At 36.3% G+C, this 27,278-nt stretch overlaps 1 protein-coding gene across 1 annotated transcript in view; it reads right to left on the bottom strand.

The window, feature by feature from the left end:
* Positions 1-27,172, bottom strand: part of LOC140137893 (guanine nucleotide-binding protein G(o) subunit alpha-like) — a 35,952-nt gene extending 8,780 nt beyond the window's left edge. The window contains exons 1-9 of the mRNA XM_072159697.1: positions 27,066-27,172; positions 13,055-13,226; positions 12,258-12,349; positions 11,303-11,395; positions 9,065-9,225; positions 7,967-8,095; positions 6,816-6,945; positions 3,436-3,595; positions 1,253-1,859 (exon numbers count right to left, since the gene is read on the bottom strand). Of these exons, the coding sequence (XP_072015798.1) occupies positions 1,669-1,859; positions 3,436-3,595; positions 6,816-6,945; positions 7,967-8,095; positions 9,065-9,225; positions 11,303-11,395; positions 12,258-12,349; positions 13,055-13,184 (1,086 nt within the window). The 5' untranslated portion in view covers positions 13,185-13,226; positions 27,066-27,172 and the 3' untranslated portion in view covers positions 1,253-1,668. The remainder of the gene's footprint in view (positions 1-1,252; positions 1,860-3,435; positions 3,596-6,815; positions 6,946-7,966; positions 8,096-9,064; positions 9,226-11,302; positions 11,396-12,257; positions 12,350-13,054; positions 13,227-27,065) is intronic.
* Positions 27,173-27,278: the final 106 nt, after the last annotated feature.

Genomic DNA, 27,278 nt, shown 5'->3' with positions numbered 1-27,278 from the left:
GGAAAATGTCATGTCTGTTAGTATTTTTTTTATACAAACTTAAGTATATTCATAATTTTGCTTGAAATAACTAAATAAATTTCTATTGACATAGTAAACACATACAATATCAATTACAATTCCAAATAGTAAATTCCATGTTGTCTGGGTCAAAGGTCAAATAAAGGTCAACAACAATTGTGATGGAGATGACAATGCTGTGATGGAGATGATAGTGATGTGACGGAGATGATATTTCTACACAAATTCCTATAGAGAATCATCTCCGTCACAGACATTTGATTTCAGTAATGTTTTCACACTACTTGAAAATGAAATTCATACAGATGAGAAGGTTTAGAATTGGTAAGCATTTTCTGATAAACTAAACTGGACTTCGCTGTATCTCAAGATCCGGTGATGTGATGGAGATGATGGGGATGTGACGGAGATGATATTTCTACACGAATTCCTATAGAGAATCATCTCCGCCACGGCAAATTGTGACGCCAACTGATGTAGCGGAGATGATGGTTCAGACATTGCTTACGATTAATAGCAGGGTTAAGCTTACCCACGTGTTACATATCACCACAACAGCTTGTGGGACATATTCAACCATCATTATTTTCCGGAAAAATTCAACAATAAGACTTATATCAAATTGATCAGAAACGCTTGGAGATGATGTTGAATAAAGGTACGCAGCGTGTATACTTGAAGATACCCTCAAAATTGGCAGGAAAAGAGTGCCAATGTGCACCTATTCGGGTTGATGTTTTTCGTCGTCTGTAAAGGCAGCGTACAGGGTCAAATTATTGACCTCTGATATTTGGTCTTCACCTCCAGCCGCTTTGATGCCAATGTGGCGGCAATGATGCAAAACCAAGGGACAGCAATTTTTCGACACAAATTTTTGAATTATTCCATAAAATTGACTTTAGAAGTGGTTTTAAGCATTTAAACCTTCTTAGACATGATATTTACCCCAGTCAGTGGTAATTTTCACTTCCCACACTTGCTCACAAAAATACTACAAAATCACTCAAATTTGGTGCGTGACATCGGGACATGGGGTTTTCAGGGGGGTCGTCAGATATTGAAGAATTTTTGACTCAAGAAATTAATTTTTCCCCACTTGGATGTTCTTAACTATTTTTATACATACAAAAGTCCATGACTAAGCCAAAAAATAAAAAATAAATCCGCTTTTAAAACTTTTATGAGCGCCGAAAGTCGCGGGACTTAAAAGTTACTCTTTTCAGAGAATCACCCACATGCAAAAAAAGCTTTGCAACGCTCAAACTTGAAGACATAGCATATTGTTCGATATTAGGTTTTTGACAAGACAAACTATTTTGGTCCTTACCATTTGGAGTCGGTACCTCTTTGTGTTAACCTCTAGGTGTGATACAACATGCATTGCTCTTTATTCATTCCTTTAGCCAAAGAAATGGTTTTGTCCATCAACCAATTCTTTGAAAAAGGTAAAAAATGTAAAAATCTTCCGGATAGTAATTATAACTTAACCATCTATTTTCTCGTTGCTTGTCTACATATTTCAGGAATGTTGGACCCTGGCTATGCAAGCAAGAACCTCATGATAGTCACATGAGACACACATGTCAATAGTAGAAATCACATGATGACCATGTGATTATGTCATGTGACCACCACACTGATGCTAGCCTAGTACAGATCCGCTCTCTCCAAGTTTTCTCGGACAATGGTATTAACGATAACTTGAAAGACAACCTCCACATTGCTTGTATCTGTAGCTGTAGTGAAGTGAGGGTAGATGACCTTCCTTGGGTTACGATTCTGCATCTGGAATTTCTCTCTTACAAAGTTGGCTGCTGCCTCTACATCTCTATCTGCTCCTGGAAATAAAAGATGAAAAAGAAATTTTATACTCTAGCCTTGCACTTCTGAATATGTAGCAGCATGATGTTTATTATTGGCAAGGTTTTACAATAAGGTACTCTGCCCATGAGCTGTATATCGACGGCCGTATCACATAGTGACGTATTCTACATTTTTATGAATTTTGGCAGAGTAAGTAAGTAGACAACACTCTTCAAAATACCATGGATGCTGCTTCATTAGTGAGATAATTAATGAATTAATCTTGTCATATTTTCTTATTTCAAATTGTCTGTTTCACATAGTGGCATATTTGCTAAAAGCCGTTCATTTACACATGTTTTTCAAAGTGACATATCTTGCCGTACATAAAAATTGTTGTTTCACATAGTGACGTATTTGCTGTCATATTTGTATTTTTGCGTAAAAATCAATGTTTTCACCGTTTCACAAACTGTTGTCGCATTGAAATACAAATGTTGTTTACATTGTATCTCACAATGTTTAATTTTTGCCGTTTCACATACCGACGCATTTGTTTTTCGTTGATGAATACTCAAATAAAGTGAAGCATCTATGACTAAAATAGCATTTATATTAACTTGATGAATAGCTTCTTTTGACTGGAATGGCTTTCTTTCAACTAGATGGCATATTTTGAGAATATTGAAACAATAAATTTCTCAAAAATGTCAATGCTGTTTTTCTCGAAATATACGATTTTACAAATACTTTACCATGTGATACAGCCGACGATATCGAGGTTGATCAAGCTCTGTTTGAAAGCTAATATAAGATTGGTTGATTGAATGAGAATATGAAGGATTTAAGCTAGGGCTATTCCATTTAAAATCACACTACCCCTGTGGAAGATTTTGGAAATATCTTCCAAAGGGGAGGATGAATTTCAAATGAAATAAACACATTAGACAGCTCCATTTGAAACTCAACCACCCTCTGTGGAAGATTCAGATTGAATCTTTTGAGAAAGGTTCATTCTTGGGTGTATGAAATTCAAATAGAGCTGCCTTAATTCCATTTGATAGTCATACTCCCTCACAGGGGTACCCCGGTAGTGTAGATTTTAAATGAAATAGTCTATAAGACCTATATAATGAAATTATTAGTTTCCTGTCACCCGCCCGCATCACTTTTTCAATTTGACCAAAAATTGAGATGGAAATAATAAAAATTGAAACTCTCAAAATGTCTGACATCCCCAGCTGATCATAATCAGCAATTTTCTTAGTTGTAGGGGTAGAGGATGTGATAAATAGTGGAAATTTAAGGATTACCTCATCATGCTTCTAGTGATTACAAAAATTGCAAATTTCTTTTCATTTTAATAAAAACAATTTCAAGTCTTCTCAATCTGTTGCAAAATGTCTAATGATGATCTAAGCATTATAACCTGTTTTGAGATGGTCTTTCATCAACAATATAGGTAATAGCCAATATAGGTAATGTAAATGGAAGTTTTGACAATAATGAAAATTTCCAAAATAATGAATAATGAAATCATGACCTCATATTTCACTGAAAAAAATGTGACGTGAAACTAATTATTTCATTTCATTAGCCTACTGTCCTTACCTTGATAATCTTTGAAGTAGTACCTCAGATGCCTATTGGTGTGCAGTACCTTTTCTTGGAATAAATCCACTTTGTTAAGAAACAACACAATGGTGGTGTTCAGAAAGAACATGTTATTGCAGATGGACTCAAATAGCCGTAAGCTTTCTCTCAAACGATTCTGTATCAATAAATGCGAAAACAAATTAAAAGTCTTCCAAGTTTATATCAGCATCAATCAGTTACTAGGTAAGATTGGATAGGACACAGTATTATCCTTTGTCACCGAATACATTTAAGGAAAAGCATGAATAAGGTTTCTGAATGCTTGTCAGGAAGAAACCAATTTACTTGAGCAGAGAAAGGTTATCGCCCTTTTGGCGACCTCAAAAAGGTCATCTTGCTTCGACCGGTGAGATTGTCATATGACCTGTTTGGCGCATGGTGGGCTCGTGTAGGTTGGTCCAATCATATCGCGTGTTCTGGTCGGGTCGCTATGCGGGACCAATGGGGACAGGCCTTTCAAAGAAAGGTCGGCTCGGGTTGTCTCCTAAAAATCACATCACATTCAGATTTCATCCGATAAGGATCCAAAATATTTATTTTCCCACCCGCCACTCCCAAAAATTGGTGTTTCGTCATGCTCGGATCTCGTGTTCATTTTTTTAAAGAATGGGCAAGTTTAGAAGTGGCGACAGTGGTTCATGAGGAAGTTTTCATAACATTGCAACAATGTGAGCGAAAAAATAGCATCTTGTAATTAATAAAAATTATTCGCTACAAAGGACAAACGCTTATATTTGTGTTAAAAGGAGTAAAATGGTAATTAAAGCTACAATTATTTTCTCATCTTCCTTAAACAAGACATTAATTATAGTAGGCTTCTTTTCGTTAGGTTTTCCTACAATGACGCTTGGGAGTCTTGTCGTAAGCTCCAACCATTGCATGGAAATATTTTGTGTCTACTTAATGTGCAGTTTAAGAATTTTGAGAGGAAAATGATGTAGCAAAAATCAAATAATTTATATTAAAAATAGCCATATACATTTTTGTAAGGCGTACATTATGGAATAAGATGAAAAATAGTAAATTACAAATGTTTATTTTTATACATGTATTCATTTATTAATAATATTTTTCTAAATATAGACAACTTGGTCTTCAAGGATGCTCGGGAAAACTTCTCGCGAGCTCCAGCCAGTTGCAAGGATGATTGTGAAAACTTCTCGCGACCTCCAAGAAATATTCAATTAATTAATATGCTTCTAAGGCTTCAGCTTTTTGCTTATTTTGCTTTGCTTGTAGCAGGTTCCCTTACAGCTTCTAGCGTAAATCACGCTAGTCACACATATGCATCACTTTTAGGCAACTCGTCTGGGAGGATTTTGGGCAGCTTTTCCCCCATTATTGTCTCATCATGTGTTTTGATTAACTTCGAGCTTCCCCAGGTTTTGGCCTGCGTATCTCACACAGTCCTGTGATATATACCGGTATCCTTATTTTATATTCAGATGTGCCATCTATTAATATGCTTATTGCTTGCTTGCTGAAGCCTTAGACAATTTTGCTTGATAATGTTGTATTAAATATCTTTAAATGCTTATTCATTGATGATGTATTTGATTCGCATAAGCAAAATAAATGCGATCCTATTGGATTTTCCTTTCTCTGTCTATGGGTAATTAAGGTGGTACTACACCCCTTGATAAATTTTGTGACTAATTTTGCATTTTTCTCAAAAAATAACAATACACTGGTAACAAAAGTTATGTATATTATAGGGGCAAGGAATCCAATTACTTCACTGAAATTTCATTACATTCTATCGGTACCTCTTTTCTTATCATAAATAACATACCACTTGTCTTGAGTCAGTGAAATTCCAGTGTAGTAACTGGATTCCTTGCCCCTATAATATACATAACTTTTTTTACCAGTGTGTTATTATTTTTTGAGAAAAATGCAAAATTAGTCACAAAATTGATCAAGGGGTGTAGTACCGCCTTATATAAGGTCAGTATTTCTGCATGTATTTTGTGACTGTGACAAATCCAGCAGCAAATCTGACACAAGGACTAGTGTTTTGCCATGGCAATAACATGAGAAATTCTAACAAAACTCAAACACAAAGATAAGCATTAAGCGTAAAATTCCAATGAATTATGGGAAATACAGTCTGCAGCAACAGGGTAATGCACCAAAAAATGTCAGCCCTTTATACTGATCATTAACCATATCAAAATTAAACACAGTTGCACAAAACTACCTTCTTTCAGGGGAAATATGTACATTTGTTCCAAATTAAATCATGTCAAAAACTTTCATTCTTAAATACGGATCTCTGTTATATGGATGTGCAGTCTTCATGGTCTTCACAAGAAAACGTTTTTAAACTTTGGCACCTTAATTTCCCTCTCTGGAGCATTTAGAAGACCATTTTATATACAAACTGCACTCAAACACTATCTTTCTGTGTTATTACGTTACCCCATATTTAGTCATTTTTTGTCCCAATTCAGCACTTCAGACATTCAATGCAGAATTATACATAAGTCACTTGATCAATGTCTGGTCCCATCATAGCCAGACAGAAGAGGTAGGGATAGTCAGATGACTACTACTAAATTTCAAATGGGGTTACCTAAATGGGTGACTTCATTTGAAATCTACACCCCCTGTTTGGAAGGATAAGGTCATGTCTTCCATAGGGGGTGTATGGATTTCAACTGAAATAGCCCAATTAGTCCCCCCCCCCAAAAAAAAAAAAAGTTGCTTGATTATCCTCCACTACCCACACCAAATTAGAAATCATATAAAAAAAATCCACCCACCAGCCCCTACCCCAGGAAAGTTTGAGGGCTCCAAACATTTGTTTTATTGGCCTTAGTCCCCTGCAGGCTATATTAATGCTGTTTAGGACTTTTTCTGCTCAGTGACCCTCGTTATTGTGTCTCCATGCCCTTGTTGTGTTGATTGGGTGGGTCAAGATGTTGCAGGTAGGGGTCAATAAGCCAAATCGGCATTGGAAGTTTGCAATGCATTGTGGGACAGTTTTTGCAGTTTTGGTACACTTTGTCCTTTGACCTATTGGGAAAATTCAGAAATATTGGGTTTTTGTACATACAAAATATAATCTAAAATGTTTTACAATAATTAAAACAAATATAAAAAATATTATTATTATAAAAAGTAATTATTTAAGTATTTTTAATGATAACATTATGACAATAATAAGTGAATTAATAATAATTACGTCAATTTTTCCGATATGTCAGAGGCCAAAGAGGTCAAAGAGCAATGAGTGACTTTCTGCCCATTTTGTGATAAACTTTGTTAAATAAACTCAAGCTCGAATAATGTAGGCAGTTTAAATCTAATATTTTACTACAGGCTATACTTACAACTTCTGGATCTTCAAACAATGTCATGTCATAACCATTCAAAGCTGCTACAAATAAAAGTGCCCTCACATCGTCAAAACATTGGATCCATTTCCTTCTTTCTGACCTCTGACCTCCAACATCATACATTCTGAAAATAACATTTAAATAGTATTATTAAGTAATATTTTTTGTAGTTATGTATGCTTATGACACACATTCATAACCTCATGAATATACACCATGTGTTTAATCCAATCACACATAATAACTTGACTTTTGCAAGCTATTGAAAAAGTATAACGACCGTGTCTCATGACATAGCTAAAAGTATGCTTTACAATGATCGCATTGCGTGATGTGTTATGTATTCAAACAATTTATATGGGTCATTAATATACCAACTGGTCGAAAATGCTTGCGGCACAAAACTGTATCAGTATGGTCATTTGTACCACCAGCTTCCTCCAAACATCTCTTTATTCATTGGAAATACTACAATTCATCCGTCTTCTTCTATTCACAATCTTGATGTCATATTTGAGAACTGCAATGTCCATGTCTTCAAAAGTCATCTCCATTACTCCTTCAACAAACTTCCATCTTCACAATGTGTTATGTATTCAAACAATGATGTGTTATGTATTCAAACAATTTATATGGGTCATTAATATACCAACTGGTCGAAAATGCTTGCGGCACAAAACTGTATCAGTATGGTCATTTGTACCACCAGCTTCCTCCAAACATCTCTTTATTCATTGGAAATACTACAATTCATCCGTCTTCTTCTATTCACAATCTTGATGTCATATTTGAGAACTGCAATGTCCATGTCTTCAAAAGTCATCTCCATTACTCCTTCAACAAACTTCCATCTTCACAATATCTCCAGGATTAGAAACTAAATATTGATATTTTCCTTTCATTTCATTCTCATGACAGTAGTGACATCATCTTGTTTGGTCACGCATTAGGTCAGGTCATGCAAAATCTAAGGTCCTGAGTTTGAGTTCCTAATTTTCCTAATGTTAAAACATTTCTTGTTTCCTTTGTAAATATATAATATGATTTGGTAAACAAAAATAATTCAATTGACCAACATACTGATGTTTACTCATGTTAAGTCATCATCAAGGATAACTGATGACTACTGATGCCAATTTCCCTACCTGAATATGATACCGTTGATTTTGAAGTGAGTTTCGATGATCCCTGTCGTTCTAACTCTTGCCCGTAGCACATCTATGTTGTTGGGAGTGTAGCTGAAGGCTGATATTCTTTCTATATGCTCAAAGTAACTGAAACAGGTGAAAAGAAAACAATTATACAGATGGAATAGTCACAGTAAACGAATTGAGTGATTACAGATAAGCAAACATTAATGGGCTATTCCAGTTAAAATCCATACACCCCCTATGGAAGACACCTTAATGTCCCACACAGAGGGTGTGGATTTCAAATGGAGTTACCCGAATGAGTGACTCCATTTGAAATAATGGAGTTACCAATTCAGGTAACCCATTTGAAATTTACACTCCCTGTGTGGGTGATTTAAGCCATGTTTGCAATAAGGGGTGTATGAATTTCAACTGGAATGGCCAAATGTATCATGACACAATGCCAATGTTGTGGGGTGCCTCTCCAGTACCACATGGCCCATTAAAAAGTAACCTAAAAAGCAGTGTATATTCTATTCAGAAGAAAATCTGGTTATTATCAGTGTACCTTAACTTGACACAGACCAATCAGGCGTATCTCTTGTAAGAGCAATGCCACTATCCTATCCTATCTGTGAAGAATCCCAACCATTTGATGACACAGTCTGTAAGATTTATTTTGATTTGTTACAAAGAGAGCTATCTCAGATATTGAGCCAATCAAAGATATAGTAAACTTAAAGTCAGAAGGGCTTCAGATGATTAAGCTTAAACTTGCAGAGAGATCTAAAAGCTCTATTTTGATCGGGTACTCTTAGTTAATTACATGATTATATCATGTAATTAACCAATAAGGGCAATACTGGCTGAATTTTTGCCCTCTAAAACCATTTTGATTGGTTACAAAGTGGCCTTTATCGCTTTATCGTGTATTGAACCAATCAGAGAAATGGTAACAATAATCACTGAAGCTGAAGGGGATTAGATTGAATTTGCTATTTGAGACCTAAAAGCTCTATTTTGATTGGTTACTCAGATGATTATATCATGTAATTAACCAATCAGGGGGGCTATAAGAAAGGCAGTAGTGCCCATGGGGTCTAAACTTACTATAGAGCTGAATCATTGAGTTGGTATTCATTTCCTCTGCTGACACACGCCCTCACACCGGAGTCGTTCCATAATGCAAGCAGAGCTGTAGTGATGGAAGGCCTCATTGTCCAGTGCTCATCAAAACACCGATGACATTGCAGGATGGCTTGTGCATAAATCTGAAATGGGAATTACATATTGGATAGTGAGGAGTGTCTCAAAAAATGAACAAAAGACAAGGGGAAATTAGCGGTCAAGGGCTTATAATACCACTACACTACACGAGATCACAGATGGTAATCGGGTAATCTAGAACAATTTCAAGAAATGTCGGTGTCATGAATAAATTGAAACATTTTGTTCCAAGTCGTATTTTATTTACACTTTATTGTACGTTAATATTGCCTTATTTGAATTATGGAGTACTTTTATGGGGAAATACATGTAAAACTTACTTAAATAAAATTGTAAAAATTCAAAATGGGCTATTAGAACGGTGGCAAACGTTCACTATAGAGACCACACAGTGTCATTGTTTGCTAATTATAACATATTAAAAGTTGAAGATATGTACACACTGGAATTAGGTACATTCATGTACAGGCACTCTATAAATGAGCTGCCCTGTTCATTTGATAATTATTTTACCAAACGTTCTGACATACATAACTACAAGACACGATATGTAAATGACCTAAATCTAACCAAAAATAAGAAAGTCTTTTCTGATCATGCTATACGCACAAGAGGTCCCATTCTTTGGAATTCTTTAGATAAAAATCTGAAAGCTTCAAAATCTGTTAAACATTTCCGTAATCAATTCAAAACAAAACTGATCTCTAAATATAATTAATCTTTTTCGTGAGCACCCCCCTCCCCTTCCCTTGTCTTTTGGTTATGTTATGTAATGTTGATTTATTTTGTTAATTTCATTTGGTTTCAGGGAAAGGCTAACTTTCAGACCTTTTTGGTCTTCCAGCCTTTTCCTCCATATGTACTGTGTTTTTATATATTTTTTTTGTAATGTCTTTGATTTTTATGGAAATAAAATATGAATATGAATATATGAATATGTAATCACACCTAGTCTTGACTGCCCTCTCTCTCTCTTACTGTGTCTTAGCGACCTATCGATCTTTTTTGTAATTGACCACTTTCCCGCCATTGGTGCCGTTTGGCTCTGCTAACTCCAATTGGACCACAGAAAACTGAAAGCGAGGCCAAATATGTAAATTACATACTCCCAATTATGCAAAGTTAATTTACCAAGTAACTTAACTCCTCAACAAAAGTTTGGAAACTTTTTTCAAGCATCAATATCTCAAATTATTTGTGACATGTTTATATTATTGCATATCAATAGCTACTTTATTCTTGTTTACAATGACTTCAAATTGGAAACAATCTCATTTTTCACGACTGAGTATGTAGTGGGGTCTCAAACACAATGTGCCAAATTGACCATTATTCTGTGCTCAAACAACACTAGTCACTAACATCAATACTGGGTGGAAAAACCATATGCAGCCACAACAGTCAGGCACCTCCTCCCATACAAGCTGCTCACCAGCCTGGTCTTACGTTTCTGTGGGATGGCATTCCATACTTCAACCAGGATTTGTCGCAGGTCATTCAATGTGGTTACATTGACTACTCTGGCATGCACAGCACGACCGAGCTGGTCCAACAAGTGTTCAATCGGGTTTAGGTCAGGGTTGATGGCAGGCCATTCCATTTTCCCTACTCCCATATTCTGTAGGAAGTCGTTGACTATATTGGCTCTGTGGGTTGAGCGTTTTCATCTTGGAGGATTGCATTCCGTCTGAGATTGTGAAGATATGGGATGCAGCTTACTGCACAGAATAATGATCAATTTGGCACATTCTGTTTGAGACCCCACTACATTCACAAGACATGTACTCAGGTGTGAAAATGGTGATTGTTTCAAATGTGGTGTCATTGTAAAGGGAAATTAAGTAGCTTTCCATTGATATGAAACACGATATGAACATGTCACAAATAATCTGAGATACAGATGCTTGAAAGAACTTTCAAACTTTTGTTGAGGAGTTTATAAGGACTATCTAGCTGAGACTTGTTAGTACAAGTAAAATAGAAGTATATTACGCTTAGCATTTTGCTATAAAATCTACATAATTAAATTGAGGCTATTAGAGTTCATTTTAGTTTTTTGAGAAATTAATTACACTGCACGCTATTCTAAGCAACCCTATACCATTTAATACATTATCTTACCTTATTCCTTGTATTAGACAGTGGTATTCTTAGCAATCCCATTCCATTCAATACATACTTCATTGAGCTCAGCAGATTGTTGAGAATTGCAGGCTAAAGTTGAAAAAAATAACGAATGTTTCAAAGATGAGGAAAGGTTGAATCTTTAGAATTAAATTGTGACAGTCTTGAAGCTTATATTGACCCTTTGCACGGATCTGTAATCTTGCAAACCATGAGGTTCTTCATGCAAAAATATATAGAGCATATAGAGCATACAGAGCAGCTGTCCTGTTACAAGTTAATGAAAGCATATAAAAATGTGTATGTGCAAACAACACAAAAAATAAAAAATAAATGTTGACATTTATATAGCACCTTTCACATGTATCAAAGCGCTTTACATTTATTCCGCCGTTGTTAGAATATGTCAGCTGCCACAATGCCCAAGGCATGCTCATACCTTTGGACGGCACTCAATGGTCAATATCCCTAACAGCTCCCCATTTCACCCCTGGGTAGAGAGAGGCAAGTGAAGTGAGGTAAAGTGCCTTGCCCAAGTGCACAACACGATGGCACCGCCTGGGCTCGAACTCGCAACCCTCCAATTGCGAGGTAGAGCCCGTACCGCTGCGCCACCGTGCCCCCATACAAAAAATGACCAATGTTTTGAGCTGAAAAACTGCTCTTCTTCAGTGTGTAGGGACAAACAATAAAATATTAAATCAAACAGCAAAAACTTTATGCTATTCAAGTAAAGCTACATGTATTAGTAATAAGTTCAAATAGAACTCAGTAGCAAACAAGACAAGCTCAGAGCAAAATAAGCTGCATCTTCACATAATGAAAGCAAGTTATACAGCCAAAGTCTTGATATCTTTTGAAAGAAGACAATAAAAATAAAAGTGGACTGGCCGGCAGCCGACCCTAATCAAACAAACGCTGAGCACTAGATCCATATTAATTCCATGCTTACCTTGAATTTATGTAGTTCCTCTGCTGTGAAGCCATCACTATGTATAATTTTCATCTGTTTCACCAAGGTACTCTTACCGCTCTCTCCGGCACCTGTTGATGAAAGCAAAAGTCAATGTGGGTGCCATATCTGCAATAGCTGCCATAGACATCGAACAAATCTGCATTCCTAAATATTATACACATCTATAAATATGACACCAAGCAGCTACATGTGTTGCAGACAGGGCCTCATTATTAAAATGATACTGTATTTCCTCTAATAAACGTCCCTCCTCTAATAAACACCCCTCCTCTAATAAACGCTCCCCTAAGATTTTTCAATGAAAAAGTGACTTAAATGGAAATATTTCCATGCCATATCGTGTAAGTAAGCTTGAAACTTGTACTATCAGTGCTGGCCATTACGATCGCTTAATTGCATGGACAAAACCTAATCTAATTATGCTTAAACTTCCATTCAGTTAATTGCCAAATTATGGTAGAATTTCAGGAAGTAAATCATATTCTTGTTTAAATATACACTTACAGAAGTAATTTCATAGTATTTTCCACAATAATAATTGTACATGTATTCTATGGGTGTCGCCATCTTGCATTTCAACCAGGAAATGAACCGGAAGTGAGTGATACTTCCAAATTACGTGGCGATTGTTAAGCTTTTTTCACTGAAAACTTGCCGCTAGAAAATGCTCCTCATTGAAAAATTCCAAGCCCCCTAGCCTGGGGTATTTATTTATACGGTAATTTTAGATAAATGCAATTTGGGACTTTCCCAAAGTCTATGATGCTACATACCCAGAAGCAAAATCTTGACGATATGTTGATCTTCCTTGGCCATCTGCATGAGCTCTCTGTCAATGGCATCACTCCGCATGCGTGCATTATGGTGAGATTTAACGTCTCCGCCTAAACATGCCCCCATCATGATCAACTGCAGCTCATTTCAACCTTTCTCCATTGTCAAAACCTGTTTTAAACAAAAAACAGTTTTGAACTATAAGATTGATGTTATCTGCAAGTCTATATACAGAATCTAAACCCAAACAAGTTTCTAATGGAAAGTTTCCAGTGGAACTGAGTTCAAATGTTGGTTCAACTCATGAATATCTTACACCAAGGATACACCCAACTCTGCATAGTTATGCATTCAATGCTAGAGTCCCTTGCTACATGTATCCTTTTTCAGTCAATCAGCATTGACATTAAAAACTGTATTACTTTGGACTCTTTTAAATCTTTGTTAAAAACACATCTGTTTAATATCGCTTTTGCTGATGACTTGTAGTGTAACATGTTTTTCTTAATATGGTATTTTGTATATTTTCTGTATTTTGCACTGTTCATTATGTTCCCCTTTGTGGTCATATTCCTGTTGTTGCGCAGTTAGCGGCTCTGTCGGATACTTGCGTGTTATAAATTTCCATATTATTTATCTCTTTTTTTTTTTTATGGATGTTATTATTCTGTTAATGTTGAAATGTGGATGAAAGTTATTTCGATGAGTTAATATTTTGAGTACAGGTTGCCTATTTTGAACAGTCTAAAATTTTGTTTTTAAGTACTGTACAAGTTTTGCAACATATTGGATACAATCGCCTGTCCTGATCGACTGTGTTTACTTTTGAACTTCCATCAATTGCTTTACACAGTGTCATGCTTCAGCAAATCTTTTCTTGTCTTGGTTGAGTTGGCAGGTTCAGATCTGGCTATACTATCGCCAAGTTTAATGCTGCTCAAGCTGATAATGATATGTCTACTTTTGGACACAAGACTCTTAATCTTGACTAGATTTTGAATGCAAAATTATGCAATGCATAGCCTCAAATGTGAAGCTATCGGTGAGCAAATTTGTGGCTAGAATTCTCAAACAACTTCACATATCTGGTGCAGAACAGACAAGAACGGCATATTTTAATACACATAGTGTATTCATCTGACAGCTCACGTAATTATTATGACTAAGCCTTGTGAAGATACAAACCGATCTGCATAACCATGCATACTGATCTGCATTTAACCATGCATGTAATAGAGTGTATACATTTTACAAAAATGAGTATCACTATCAGAATCTAGTTCCTGTAACTGTAAAAAGAGAAGGTGTAATTACATCTTCTCTGCTGTACATGTAACTCAGTATCTTCATTGGATACCGAGTTACAGTGCACTGTATTGACATCTGTTTTATAAATAAGAACCATCACAATACATGGGCTCTTTTTTTGGGGCTCCAAGGATGTAGCTAAAGAACTGTCTCAAGTGGTTTGGGCATGGATGGATGATTTAGTCATTAGTTTTTTTAATGTATCATTTGAATAAAAAAACCATTTGGTAGTAAATTTGGTGTCAAATGACAGCTAAAACACCAATTACTAATTATGGAAAGGTGTCAATAAGATATCTTGAACATCTATAGAATGGGACTCAATTCAATTGGCCAAGGCAGGGGTGATGGAGGTAGCGGGGCACTCTGAGTCTGACAAAACTGTAAGCCAAGTTTTCATTTTGGGAGTCTTGTAGTCGATGTGTAAATGTGTTGGTATTTTCCTTAAAAATTAGTATTTATCAATAAATTTGGTATCAAAAGAAAGCTGACATTATTATCTGTACTTTTATTTTGTCAATAGTTAAAATAGTTGCTATGATTGATGGGGTTGTGGAGGGGTGCGACATTGCTAGGATATTGATCACGATTTAAAGAAACAATAATTCTATTTTATTTTGAAATATTTTTCTTCATAAAAAAATAGGACTTGCAGGATTTTCAAAAAAAAAAAATCAAAGTGCGGTACAGATGCTTTAAAAAATGAACTTACAAGTTGCAGGTTTGCGAGTACCATGAGTACTGCACTCTATATTTATTTGAAATCATTTTGAAGCAACCACTGTAAAATGTCAATATCGTAGTTCAGAAAATACTAAAATTTTACAATTATATATTAAATCCTTAAAAAAAGATCAACGTTTTGATATTCGTAACAACAGTTCGCCCTTTGAAAAGTGAACTTCGAAGTACGTGGTGCGAAACTTTCTTGCCACCACTTGCCAAGTTTTCGGTAATGACACACGGCACCAAGGGCATTCGCTTAACTGCCTTGCTCAAATCTTTAATCAGCGACGCAGTTGACAATCATCAAAACAACTTTGATCAAGCAAGGTTGCAGAATTAAACAGACTCATAATATGGTCGGAATTTGTAAGCAAACACTTCAGCTAAGATACATAAATGTTAGCCAATCTAAATTATAGCCAAATTGGACAATCTAAAAAATTGTTTAAATGCGTTTTAAAACTGAAGACGATATGATGATTGAACGTGTTATACTACATGTAGCACCCTCTATCTTCTATCCACACAGTAACTATTGTGTCGTCGTGGATTATGGATAGTAGATAGATTTCTCGATCAAGTAGCAAAATGATCAAAATTGAGTAGCATTTTGCTCTGCGATACCGGCTATGGCCAACGCTGACTGCAAGTGGGTTTCAACTTTCATTTTTAGCTGACACACATTTGTATTGCATTAATATTACTTTATAGCATTGGCAATTGTTTTTGGCATTGCCATAGTGCCGTACTATTATGCTGTCTTTCCCATTCGGCGAGGATGACAATTTTAACCTCCTCGTCTGTTTACAAACAGAGAGGTAGACAAAAGACCGTTCCGCTTGTCCAAACACTCAATTATCAGAAGGATGGTCCACAATAGCGTGATTCATGTAACATGAAGCTGTCAAGTAGAACCACATGTGCTTTGTCCAATTGGCAATTTACCATCAAGATTTCATATGGAAACAGTTCAGACCCAGAACAGTCAACACGATCATGTCAGAAATTAATATTTTGTTCTGGGACTGATTATTCGGACTAGCATTGCCATTGGTTCGATCTAAAGCAATGACCTTAGAAGTAGTGAAAACGAAAACTATGATCAGAGTTCTAGGGCTACCCTCCCCCTAGTTCACCACGTAAACTTGTATGGCTCAAAATTCGGACCGCTCACCAATAAGTTTACTGTCATTGCGTATTTTGAAATTGTTGACGTTTTAATGATCCCCGAATTCCGGTCGATTATTTTAGCTGTGTCACGTCACGTGCATGATGCTGGTGGGAACCAGCCTAGCCTAACTTCACTCTTCAGTAAAAAAAACACGATCGTCCGATATCGATGTGATCATTGTGATGTGGGACTTGCATCTGGCTCAAAATATGCTAAGGTGTCATATTATAGCCATATATTTTGACATCTTTTTTTAAAAATAATAATTATAGAAATGGAATATTTGCTAGTTTAGTGGCAAGTTTAGGTAGTAAAGACATAGCATACACAATTTAAGTAAAATCCTTTCACTCTAAATAATTAAAAAAATAAAAAATAGCTGTAAAAATGCCTATTTTTACACTTTTTTTTTGTAACATGCCAAGAGACGCCTTTTTCAACAGCTTTTAATTTTTTTATGGATCCTTATAGAAATTCATGTGACCTGTTTCCCAAAATGGTGCAGTAAACCAATCAAAAAAAAAACAGAAAGAGGCATTATGAATTATAAGTTAACAGATCAAGAAAAGGATTTAAAAGTTTGCCTTTATGTGTTGTTACTATTGTCTGTCAAACTTTTGATTGATTTTGAAGTCCCTCAGTTTTTATAAACAAAGACTTGAAGCATAAACTAAAGGGTAAATCTATTGTAAATAACTTCATTTCTCCATATTATAATCAATTTGTAAGTGGCTGCCATCTTTTTTGAACATATAACAATTTTAAAATTTTTCTTGAAATGTCTGTCAAAATATAACATACGCAAAGACGGTGCTGTAATTCCTGCTAAACTAGGGTGATACAGCTAATTATGCTACATGACATAGCATTTAGCTCCACCTAGCTTTGTGGCACTATCACTTTGTGAGGAGAAGCTTTTTGATGACACAATCCATTGTTAAGTGTTGTCTGTCAAACATTTGTACGCAAATAACATACGCAAGAGTTGTATGTGTCTGTCAAAAATAACATACGCAATTTGTTAAAAAAAATTAAAAATCACTTGATGTTCACATTATGATGATAGTTTAGAGTTTATAAAAGTGTTTTAAAACATGTGATTTATAAACTGCATGTGATCTTTATTCAATTTCCCATCTTGAACTACTGTTTTTGCCAAATTATTATTCTGTATGTTACATTTGACAGACATCTTATGTATGTTATGGCTTGACAGACACACATATTTTATTTATAACAATTTATCCTCCTTATTGTAATATTTGGACACATTTTTTTCCACAATCAGTTGCTGTAGGTCCTACACCTAAATAACCACAAAATACCTTATGTAATACTTTATAAATTTTTATTTGATTGCAGAAAATCATCAAAATTGTGTCTGTCAAATATAACGTCACATAAGGGCTAGAAAATTAAATTTGTGAAGTAAATGGTCTATAACTTATCTTTCTTTTAGTGTATTATGAACGATATATGTGCATACTATAATTTAAACCTGGTTGGAGACCAAAAGAAAAGAGCTGGAAAAATAATTGTGTGTTACACTTTTATGACACCTTAGCTTATTTTGAGCCATCTATAGGATTACACAGAGATATTTCTTGCCAAAATTTGACCATTTCTAGGCAAGTTGGCCCTACTTTGTATGCGTTTATGTGAAAAAGGACAGTCTTAAGTAAGTATACGCTTTTGATGTTTTGGGAGAGTGTGAGCTTGGGGATCCGAACAAGCGGGTGACGGAGCCTATTCTTGACTGTGTAATATTCCTGCAACACGGTGCCGTACGGTAACCGGCTTATACGATGGACATATAGTATCAGTTTGTGAATGAGGACATTGTATAACTTTGTTCCTTGTACTAACCCGCCCCTACTAAAACTCACGACTCCGACCGTGAGTTCCAAGCCCAAGGAGCTATGTGTATGTGTCACCGCGATTTAGCATGCATTCATCACCATATTCACATGCATATAGTCGTGGAGTGGACTTTTCACTGCTCATAAAAATCACTCAAAAATCATCTTTACACAGCCGTTGACGTTAGTCACGGCTGTGTCTTTTTTCTTACAGGTTCTTTCTTTCTTCTTCTTTCTTCTGTCGACCATTACATTTCTCTAGCACTCACATGCTTACATCGATTTTGACCTAACTTGGTCACAATGATCATTGACCGTGCCCCTACATGCAGTTCGGCAAATCCGTCAAAAGCGAGCATATATACCAAAAGCGGGATGTACATCCCGAGCGGGATGTATAAGCGGGAAGTACATCCCGAATGGGATGTATAAAACGCCATGCTTACAACCGGGCGCCCAGGGCCCGCGTAACTCATTTGCAGTGATTTATTCCAGGACATTTCTAATTATTTATAGCCTTTCTTGCAGCACATGTTCTCAAACGAGATGGAAAGCAATTTATTTTTATTTTAAAGATTATAATTAATATATTTGTATGCAATATCAGATTTAACAGGGACTCAAACAGAAGATAGATCAGCCAAACATACGGTTCTCTCTTAGAAAAAAAAAGTGCAACGTAGAACCTTCTCCCCCACCCCACCCCATTGAGCCCCATTCAAATACATGTATAGCTAATTTAGATACTGCATGATGCAGTCATGTCTACAGTAGAATTCATCTCGACCTTTGCAGGACTTAACCCCATTAAAAGAGTAAAAGCTATTAAACCAAGATAACACTCATTGAAACAGCTCAACTGATAAAATCGGATCTTCTTTGGTTGTGCACAAGTGTCTGTTTTCATGTGCGATATCGCAATAAAGCTGGTATTCATAGCTTCAGTTGGGTAACCGATTATAAAGGAAGCGAAAGGAAACAATGGTATGTGTGGCTTTGTTCACGAAATCAATCAGACAATGGCGTGCTTTTTGTAAACCAGCATTCTTGAAAATGAGCAACATAATGATTGTTGACTTAACACGGTTTGGAAATAATTTCTTCATATTTTTGGTGTTATCTGTCGTTTACATGTCCTTCCTAAAACACAAAAGTACGACCCTCTCCAAACACCTAAATTAGCTAAAATTTAGGACATGTTACAAAACTATATTGTCTAGACTTTTAGAAGAGTACTTTTAATATTGGCGGTTATTTTTCACACAGCGACGTTAACTAGGCAATGTACTATTACCTATAACATTAACTAAAACACCAAAGTACGAATATTTCCAAACATCTAAATTAGCTAAAATTTAGGACATGTTAAAAAACTATATTTTCTAGAACTTTAGAAGAGTACTTTTAATATTGGCCGGTTATTTTTCACACAGCGGCGTTAACTAGTCATATCCCCATACTTTTAACGTAGGGCTATTTGTAGAGGTCACGCGTCAATGGGAAAGAGCACTGTGTATTGTGTATAGGAAAAGCGGACAGTAACTGCAGTATGGTCAGTATTTAAATTACAGATTTGTGTAAAATGTCTTATTATTACACGGCTTTCAGCTGAACCACACGCATGCTGTGTTAGCACATCTATGACAATGACAAAGGTACCAAAATCTGAATTTTGATGGTTTTTTACGATCGTCCGGATGAGCAAATCACTGAATGGGCCTTTAAATACATTTCATTCGGGGGGCTATAGCAAAAAAAAAAAATGTCCTATCTTAATGGTTATGGAACAAAGTTGCCCCCCTTTCAGCTCGCCAAAAATTGGCTTGCCCCCCTCCCCCAGGGCTCATAATAATTATTACACAGCCCCTTATAGTGTAGGCCTAACCAAGAAAATCATGCATTTATTTCAAATCGTGTTTCAAATCTATATTAAAAACACACCATTTGCATTGAAGATTCAAACATTTTGGCTCAAGATTGACATTAAAATTTGGCTTCCTATACCATTTTGGTGAGCCACACTGGGGTGCCGGGAATTGTGCAAAATAGGTCACAAACACCCATTTTGCCTCTATTTTATCACAATTTTTAACTTCACCTAGGAAATATCTTTCAGCCCCCGCACCAAAATTATTAAGGGAGCTGAGCCTCCCCCCCGTTCCTGAGCCTATAAGCATCAAAAAGATATTTAAAATATTACAATTCTGAAAATTCACCAAATGACGTCTCAACACATGCCCTGTGCTGTAGAGATTGGTATGGTGTATCAGAGAAGATCTTCTCTGGGTGTAGGCCTATGTTGTGTTCGAATTTCCGCGGAAAATCCGAGCAGCTCAACTACCAAAAAATTGCGGAGAATATATCATAAACTTGAAGGAAAATGGTGCTTTGAATGCATGATATTTTAATAATGAAAAAATGATGCGAATTCCTCTGTGCCTTTTAACATTTTAACGCATAAAAGAATATTGGAACTTGATTACTGGTGAGATCCCTTCATTTAGGCCTAGGCCTAATTTACTGGGTGGGCTAAATTAATGTCCTCGCAGTTTTAACAGAAGGGGCTATGCAATACTTTTCTGTGAGTTTGGTACATTCCTACATCTGGTGTTCGCTCTATTCAATGCCAAAAAAAATTCCTCTGCCTGCTAAAAATTGATTGCATGCCTCCTCGGCCTGCAAAAAAAAAAAGAAGAAAAAAAGAAAAAAGAAAAGACCTTTGCATACATTGACATTTTCTGTAATTTTCAGTTTCTAATTTCTTTTTATAGCTTAGGCCTATAATAGGCCTAAAGCGTTTTAAAGTGTATCCGTAATATATAGGCCTACCCCCCTTTGACTTGCACTCTTTCCATTTTCAACTTAAATGTTGATAAACATTTTGAATTTTTGTTCAAAACCAAGTGAATTTCTACATAATTATAATGTGTCATCCTACAAAACATATTGTATAGCGAGTAAAAATTTACTTCGTTTTGTCAAAACGCAATCATATGCAAAAATGTGTAGGCCTAAGCCTATACATTACTGAACAAACCCGCATGATGAATCTATTCAACTACCTTAAAAGTTGCTTGCCTTGCACAGCTGCACCCCTACCAAAATCCTCCCTTGCTTAACAAAATCCCCCCAAACAAAAACAACAGCAACAAAACAAAACAAACGAACAATGAAAAACAACAAACAAACAAACAAACAAAGAATTTGAATGAAGTAGGCCTAGATTGTGCGTGTGCGATCTGTGCGGTGCGACTTGACTGATCAATATTTAGGCCTAAAAATTGCATCCGTCAAGCATCCGAGATCATATCTTCAAAACTGTTTTATCAAATGAGCTCTGTTTTTTGCAAATGATAGATAAAAGTCGTGACTTTCATCTTAACACTGAATGATTGTTGGAAACACATTTTATAATGTCGCCATGTTCGTTTGGGCCCGCTTTTTCTGCGACAACCTAACTAGGGAAGCTCTGGGACCCTGAATTCTTATAAAAATGAGTTTTTTTAACGTAAAATCCAACTTTGAGGCTCTATAACTTTTTTTTGCAACGGTAAACCCCTTTTTTCCCACGGTTAACCTATGGGTAAAATTTTGTAAGGAATCGATTAAACATGGTTAAAATTTTCCAAAACCATGAACAAATTTCCGCCAGCGTGTTTGTCACACCCTACCCTGGTACGCGTTAGCGAATACGAACTGCCCACGTGTTTCATTTCCAAATGCGCCATATACATCCCGATTGGGATGTACATCCCGATCGGGGTATACATCCCGATTTGACGGATTTGCCGAACTGTACATGTCACATGAAACTTGTGGGGTCAAAGGTCACGCAGGGGTCACAGGGGTCAAAAACATGATTTCAACTCAAAATGCTACTACTCCCACAAATTTCGCAGGACAGTAACGCCACTTGCACACATTCATTGTTATCACACAGTGTCTATAAATCATACACAGATTTGAGGTCAAAGGTCATTAAGGGGTCATTTCCGGTATAAAACCAAATTCCTTAAAAAAAATTTATTAGCTAAGAAAAACATAGGGGAGTGACGGTATGTGCACATATGAATTATGTTAACCTAATGTATATGTGGTATTTTTTTGTTTGAGGTCAAAGGTCATTAAGGGGTCACTATCGGTATAAAACTAAATACCTTCAAAATGCTACTTCTCCCACAAATTACATAGGACGGTGACGCAACTTGCATACATGCATTGCTATTACCCAGTGTCTATGAATCATACACAGATTTGAGGGCAAAGGTCATTAAGGGGTCACTTCCGGTATAAAACCAAATTCCTTCAAAAAATTTTATTAGCTAAGAAAAACATAGGAGAGTGACGGTATGTGCACACATGAATTATGTTTACCTAATGTATATGATAATTTTTTATTTGGGATTAAAGGTGATTAAGGGATCACTTCCGGTCCAAGACAAAAAACATTCAAAATGTCCCTTCTGTCACAAATAACATGGCAGAGTGATACTATGTGCACACATGCATTGACATAAGGCAATGCCTGTGGGGTTTTCGTAGATTTTGGGGTCAAAGGTCATTAAGGGGTCACAACACGGCTGTGTTCGTGGTCTTAGACCACAGCTAAGTCTAGTTTTAAATATTTCTTTGGACAAAAGCTCTGATGCGTAGAATAAGTTGATTGAGCATTCATACATACACGCTACGTAACGGCGCGCGTGATTGGTCGAGAGCCGGGCATAAACAGCGTTTATGCCCGGTGTCCCGGATGTGCAATCGCCGGGTAGGAAAAATGAAGGAAAATCATGACTTTTAATTAATATTACTTATTTTTTGTTATTATTTTGATGAAATAAGAATTACAAAATGTTCTTGTATGTGTATGAACGGGGCAAGCGGCCCCTCGGGCATAAACAACCGTTTAGTCATGAAAATATATGAATGAACCCCTAATTCACAGATGAGGGAGCACACCACCATAAGATTCCGCGGCCAAATGTGTAACCCGCAAAATAGTCCTCATAAAACGTAGAAATTGAGCTTTTTGTTACATTTTTCAGCAAATATGTGTCTGAGATACGTTTGTTTGATGACAGTCTAAAGCTGAAACGGTTTTGATGAAATTACGTGCAGAAAAAATGATTTTAAATGTGTTCTGGCGGACTAATCGTGCATATCATGTATCGATGTAAAATCCCAAGAATTGAGCTTTCAACAGCTTTAAAATCACGGGATGGGGTAAAAATCAAATTTGCAAAAAACTGACATTGGCGATCTATGTGCAAAAGAAAATATATTAAAGCTTAAGGATCATCCCATTTAAGGCACTTGAAACTTGATTCTGAGTTTAGTGTCCGCCGCCCGCGTTATGAATTTTGTGCCGCGTTTGAGATGTTAAATCTGAAAATAATTCATTATTGAGCAATTACTACTAAACCAGAAAGAAAATTTGTTGCGCAAAATTTTTAACCCCCTTCAAAAACTATAGAAAACCTTGACAACTATTGGAAGAATTCATCTAAATATTTGACCATTAAAAATATACAGATTTTTGACCCTTGCTCTATCCAATTATTTCAACTATACCTTTGGGATACCAGGGCAACTAGAAGTGAACTTAACCTAGCCATGGACATTGTTTATGTTTATAATTTAAGATAGGAGATAGGCCTACTATATAAAACACCTATTTTTAACAAATTGGTGCCAATAATAATTATTTCAATGTTCTGCATGATTGTTATTTTTGTATTTAAATGAGTCACCCCCCCCTCCATTTCCCCTACCCTCAAATGTATACAGAGAGGAATTGGAGTGAAGAAGACTGGTATACTTCGGAATACTAGTACATTGAGTTTGTTTTAAAACTTGATTTCAACCAAAAGCAAGATAATTATACTTTTATAAACGTTTATGTGTAGGCCTATTCGTGACATTTGGGACCCAAATAGAATTAACAAAAGTGCATAAGCATTGGTAAAAGGCAGCATATAATGATTAATGAAACTTTGAAAATAATGAATACGGTAATGAATAATGAAATAGTTGCCTCATTATGAGCTGAAAAAAAAGGGACGCTAAAGATATCAAGTTTCAAGTGCCTAACCATGCTCACGTATCCCGACATGTCGACATCAAAAAAAAATTTTAAAAAAAATAAATAAAAAATTTAATTTTCAAAAAATATTTTTGGCCAGAAAAGCAAGTTATAGGCCCAAAATTACTTGTTATTCAAGGTTGGAAACCAGAGAAATACTGCTACTAAAAAAAAAAAATGCCAAATTTTTTTACAAAGTTGGATAAATTTGTATATTTTGATTACCTTCTATTGAACAGTCAGGGACACATTGAAATTGAATTAATATGCATTGCTAGCTGTTCAATAGAAGCAAAAGTAATTAAAATATACAACTGTATCCAACTTTGTAAAAAAAAATTGGCATTTTTTTTTGTTTTTTTGATTAGCAGCATTTCTCTGGTTTCCAACCTTGAATAACAAGTCATTTTGGGCCTATAACTTGCTTTTCTGGCCAAAAATATTTTTTAAGAATTTTTTTATGTCGACATACTGTCGACGTCGGTATACGAATTATATCGACATGTCGACATTAAAAAACGGTGCCGACCACAGCACTAGTAATGCGTTTTGGGTCAAGCTGAGAGAAAAAAATCCCAGGTCGACCAAAAATAGCGTATCGAACACAATAGACCACCTAAGTTATCGTAAATCGGTTTCTCCCAGGTCGACCGTAAATTTTGGGTTGCCACATTCGGCCCGCACACGCCAGGATTTTTAGCCAGGTCGATCCATGACCAGCATGCAAATACTCAGCCCTACATACGTGCCCCGACCATGGCGATATACATGTTATGAGTATAAACCATTGTACGGCATTGATTCATTCATAACTTTGTGCAAGCGCGTGACTTTCACGATATCAGTTTCAGTGTCTTAGGCTAGCATCTAATTCTAAATTAATTCAGTCATGTAGGCCTACTCTCATTTTCGTATTTATTTAATAGAGTAGGCCCTATTCTTGTTTTAGTTTGCAAAATACAGAGGCAGATATAGTCCCGGGATATAGTCATACTCATACTTCCAAGTTTTCTACTTTCTTGAATTTGCGTCAACATGTAGGCCTAAGCGCTTAAGCTTACATCCAAGCCGGGCATCCAAGTTCGCATGGACGGTACTACAACTCGATGTTTCAGACTTTACTTGTGAGAAAAGGAAAGTAATAAATTATGAGAAGAGGTCACAAATAGGATCAAATAAAATAATCCAACAAAGAATCACCCTGCCTATACTCAAATGCAGCAAACCTTTGACGGCGTGACTTCTGTGATGTTGCAAATTCGGCGCTAACAACGCGTCGGCGCTGATTCATTCATAAATTTCCACTCAGCAACAACATATCGCCTTAGCAGCCAATCAGAGACAAGTGCGTAACGCAGTAAATCGCCGATGTATCCTTACAATACTCGCTCGTCAAAGGTTTACTGCATTTTAGTATAAGTGCCAGGCTAGGCCTACATGTTTTGAACTTTATTATTATCCACCACGAATGGAGTGCCAATTTCTATTAGCCTAGGCTGTCTTTCTATCAACAAACGTGGAATCTCCCAGCTTGACCAATTTGGCACTAGTAATGGTGGTGTGCCCCCAACATCAGTGACACAGGTTTCTAAAGTGAGTATTTTACTAGATATACTAATGCAAACTTGCCAAAAAAAAATCCTCAAGGCACCCTACGGGAGTACCTACAACTTGAGAACAAGTCCTCAAACGTTCGAAATTTGCTGAACATCTTCCCCCCCCTAGTTCCAGTAACTGTAACTCGGTAATCTTTATTTAACATTATGACATTATCTGATTACCGAGTTACAGATCGGTCCATTTGTATCCTTTTACATAAAGAAGCTTATTCAGGCCAATACCACATGATTACGGTTGCGAAAACTTAAAATTCTTCTTTCTCTAAATCACATAAATAACTTACGCAAATGTAGTCCAATATGTGAACTTCAGACACTCCGGCGAACTATCCGCATATGGATGTCTTCATATTTTCACTTATAATACTGCAATTTGATGGTTTTTTTCGGACTTTCCACATTTCGTTTCCCACTGTTTACATGGTGTGAATTTTGTGACGTCACTTCTGACCAGGGTTGCCAAAACTTTTTAGCCCAAGTCGAGGGTATAGCCGTGAAATGGCGCCCAATAGCCAAAAAATCGCCCAAAATTTTAAAGTGGAAATAAGGGAGGCTCTACATCCCTTTTATTTTGACATTTTTATATAATTTTTCAGCCAAGGTTTAATTCAACTTTTATCCAGAACACTCGTTACTGTCACCCACCGCTTGGAGGTAGATATAGGACTTTGGGAGCATTATTACATAAATATACTATTGTAAAATCGCGTCCATGCTGTTCTGACACAGCCCAAGGTGTAAGTTTGTAAACACGCCACACGTGTTGACAAATTTGACCTTTAACCTCACTTCCTCTCGACAACTTCTACTTAGAATATAACGGGACCAAAAAGTGCTCCTGAAATAATTGCTTTTACAAGAAAATGAAGAATACAGTGAAGTGTTAACAACAGCGTATGGAAAGCTTGTAGTTTAGAGGTAAATATTAGACATGATGTGGGTGTTTATTTTTTATATAACATATTTTATGGGCCGATGAAGAAGCCGATTTTATTTGCGAAACGGATGCCAATCCACCGCCGCATGTCGAACGGGCCAGTAAATGTCAGTATGTTGAAGGATAGGACCGAAGACATGCAGGCAGGTCTACCCCCCCGGTTAAAAAAGCCTTGCAAAAAACACTGAACTGGTCTTTTCATATTAGCCATTTACAATCATGACTTAGTCATTAAAATCGACAATGACATTCGCATCACGTAATACCTAAAAGCTCGTACAGTTCCCTGAACGTCTTAGATATCATCTTACCTCATGAACTAAAACTTAAGTGTTTTTAGCCACGATAATTCTTCCCCAACATCAACACTACTGTACTGCACTAAACGCCAGCTTTTGGTTTCCTTGTTGTATTTTTGTACTCAACGGTCAAAGGTCAAATACACACGCAAAGCGGTACAAGAAATGCCTTTAAAAAACATCGTGGTATTAATTCGTGATCTAGTGATACACAGTGTTGACTTT

The sequence above is a fragment of the Amphiura filiformis genome, chromosome 17, assembly GCF_039555335.1.
Source record: "Amphiura filiformis chromosome 17, Afil_fr2py, whole genome shotgun sequence".
Lineage (NCBI taxonomy): Eukaryota > Metazoa > Echinodermata > Ophiuroidea > Amphilepidida > Amphiuridae > Amphiura > Amphiura filiformis.
Note: the sequence above shows the minus strand (reverse complement) of the source record. Positions and strands in the feature narration are given on the sequence as shown.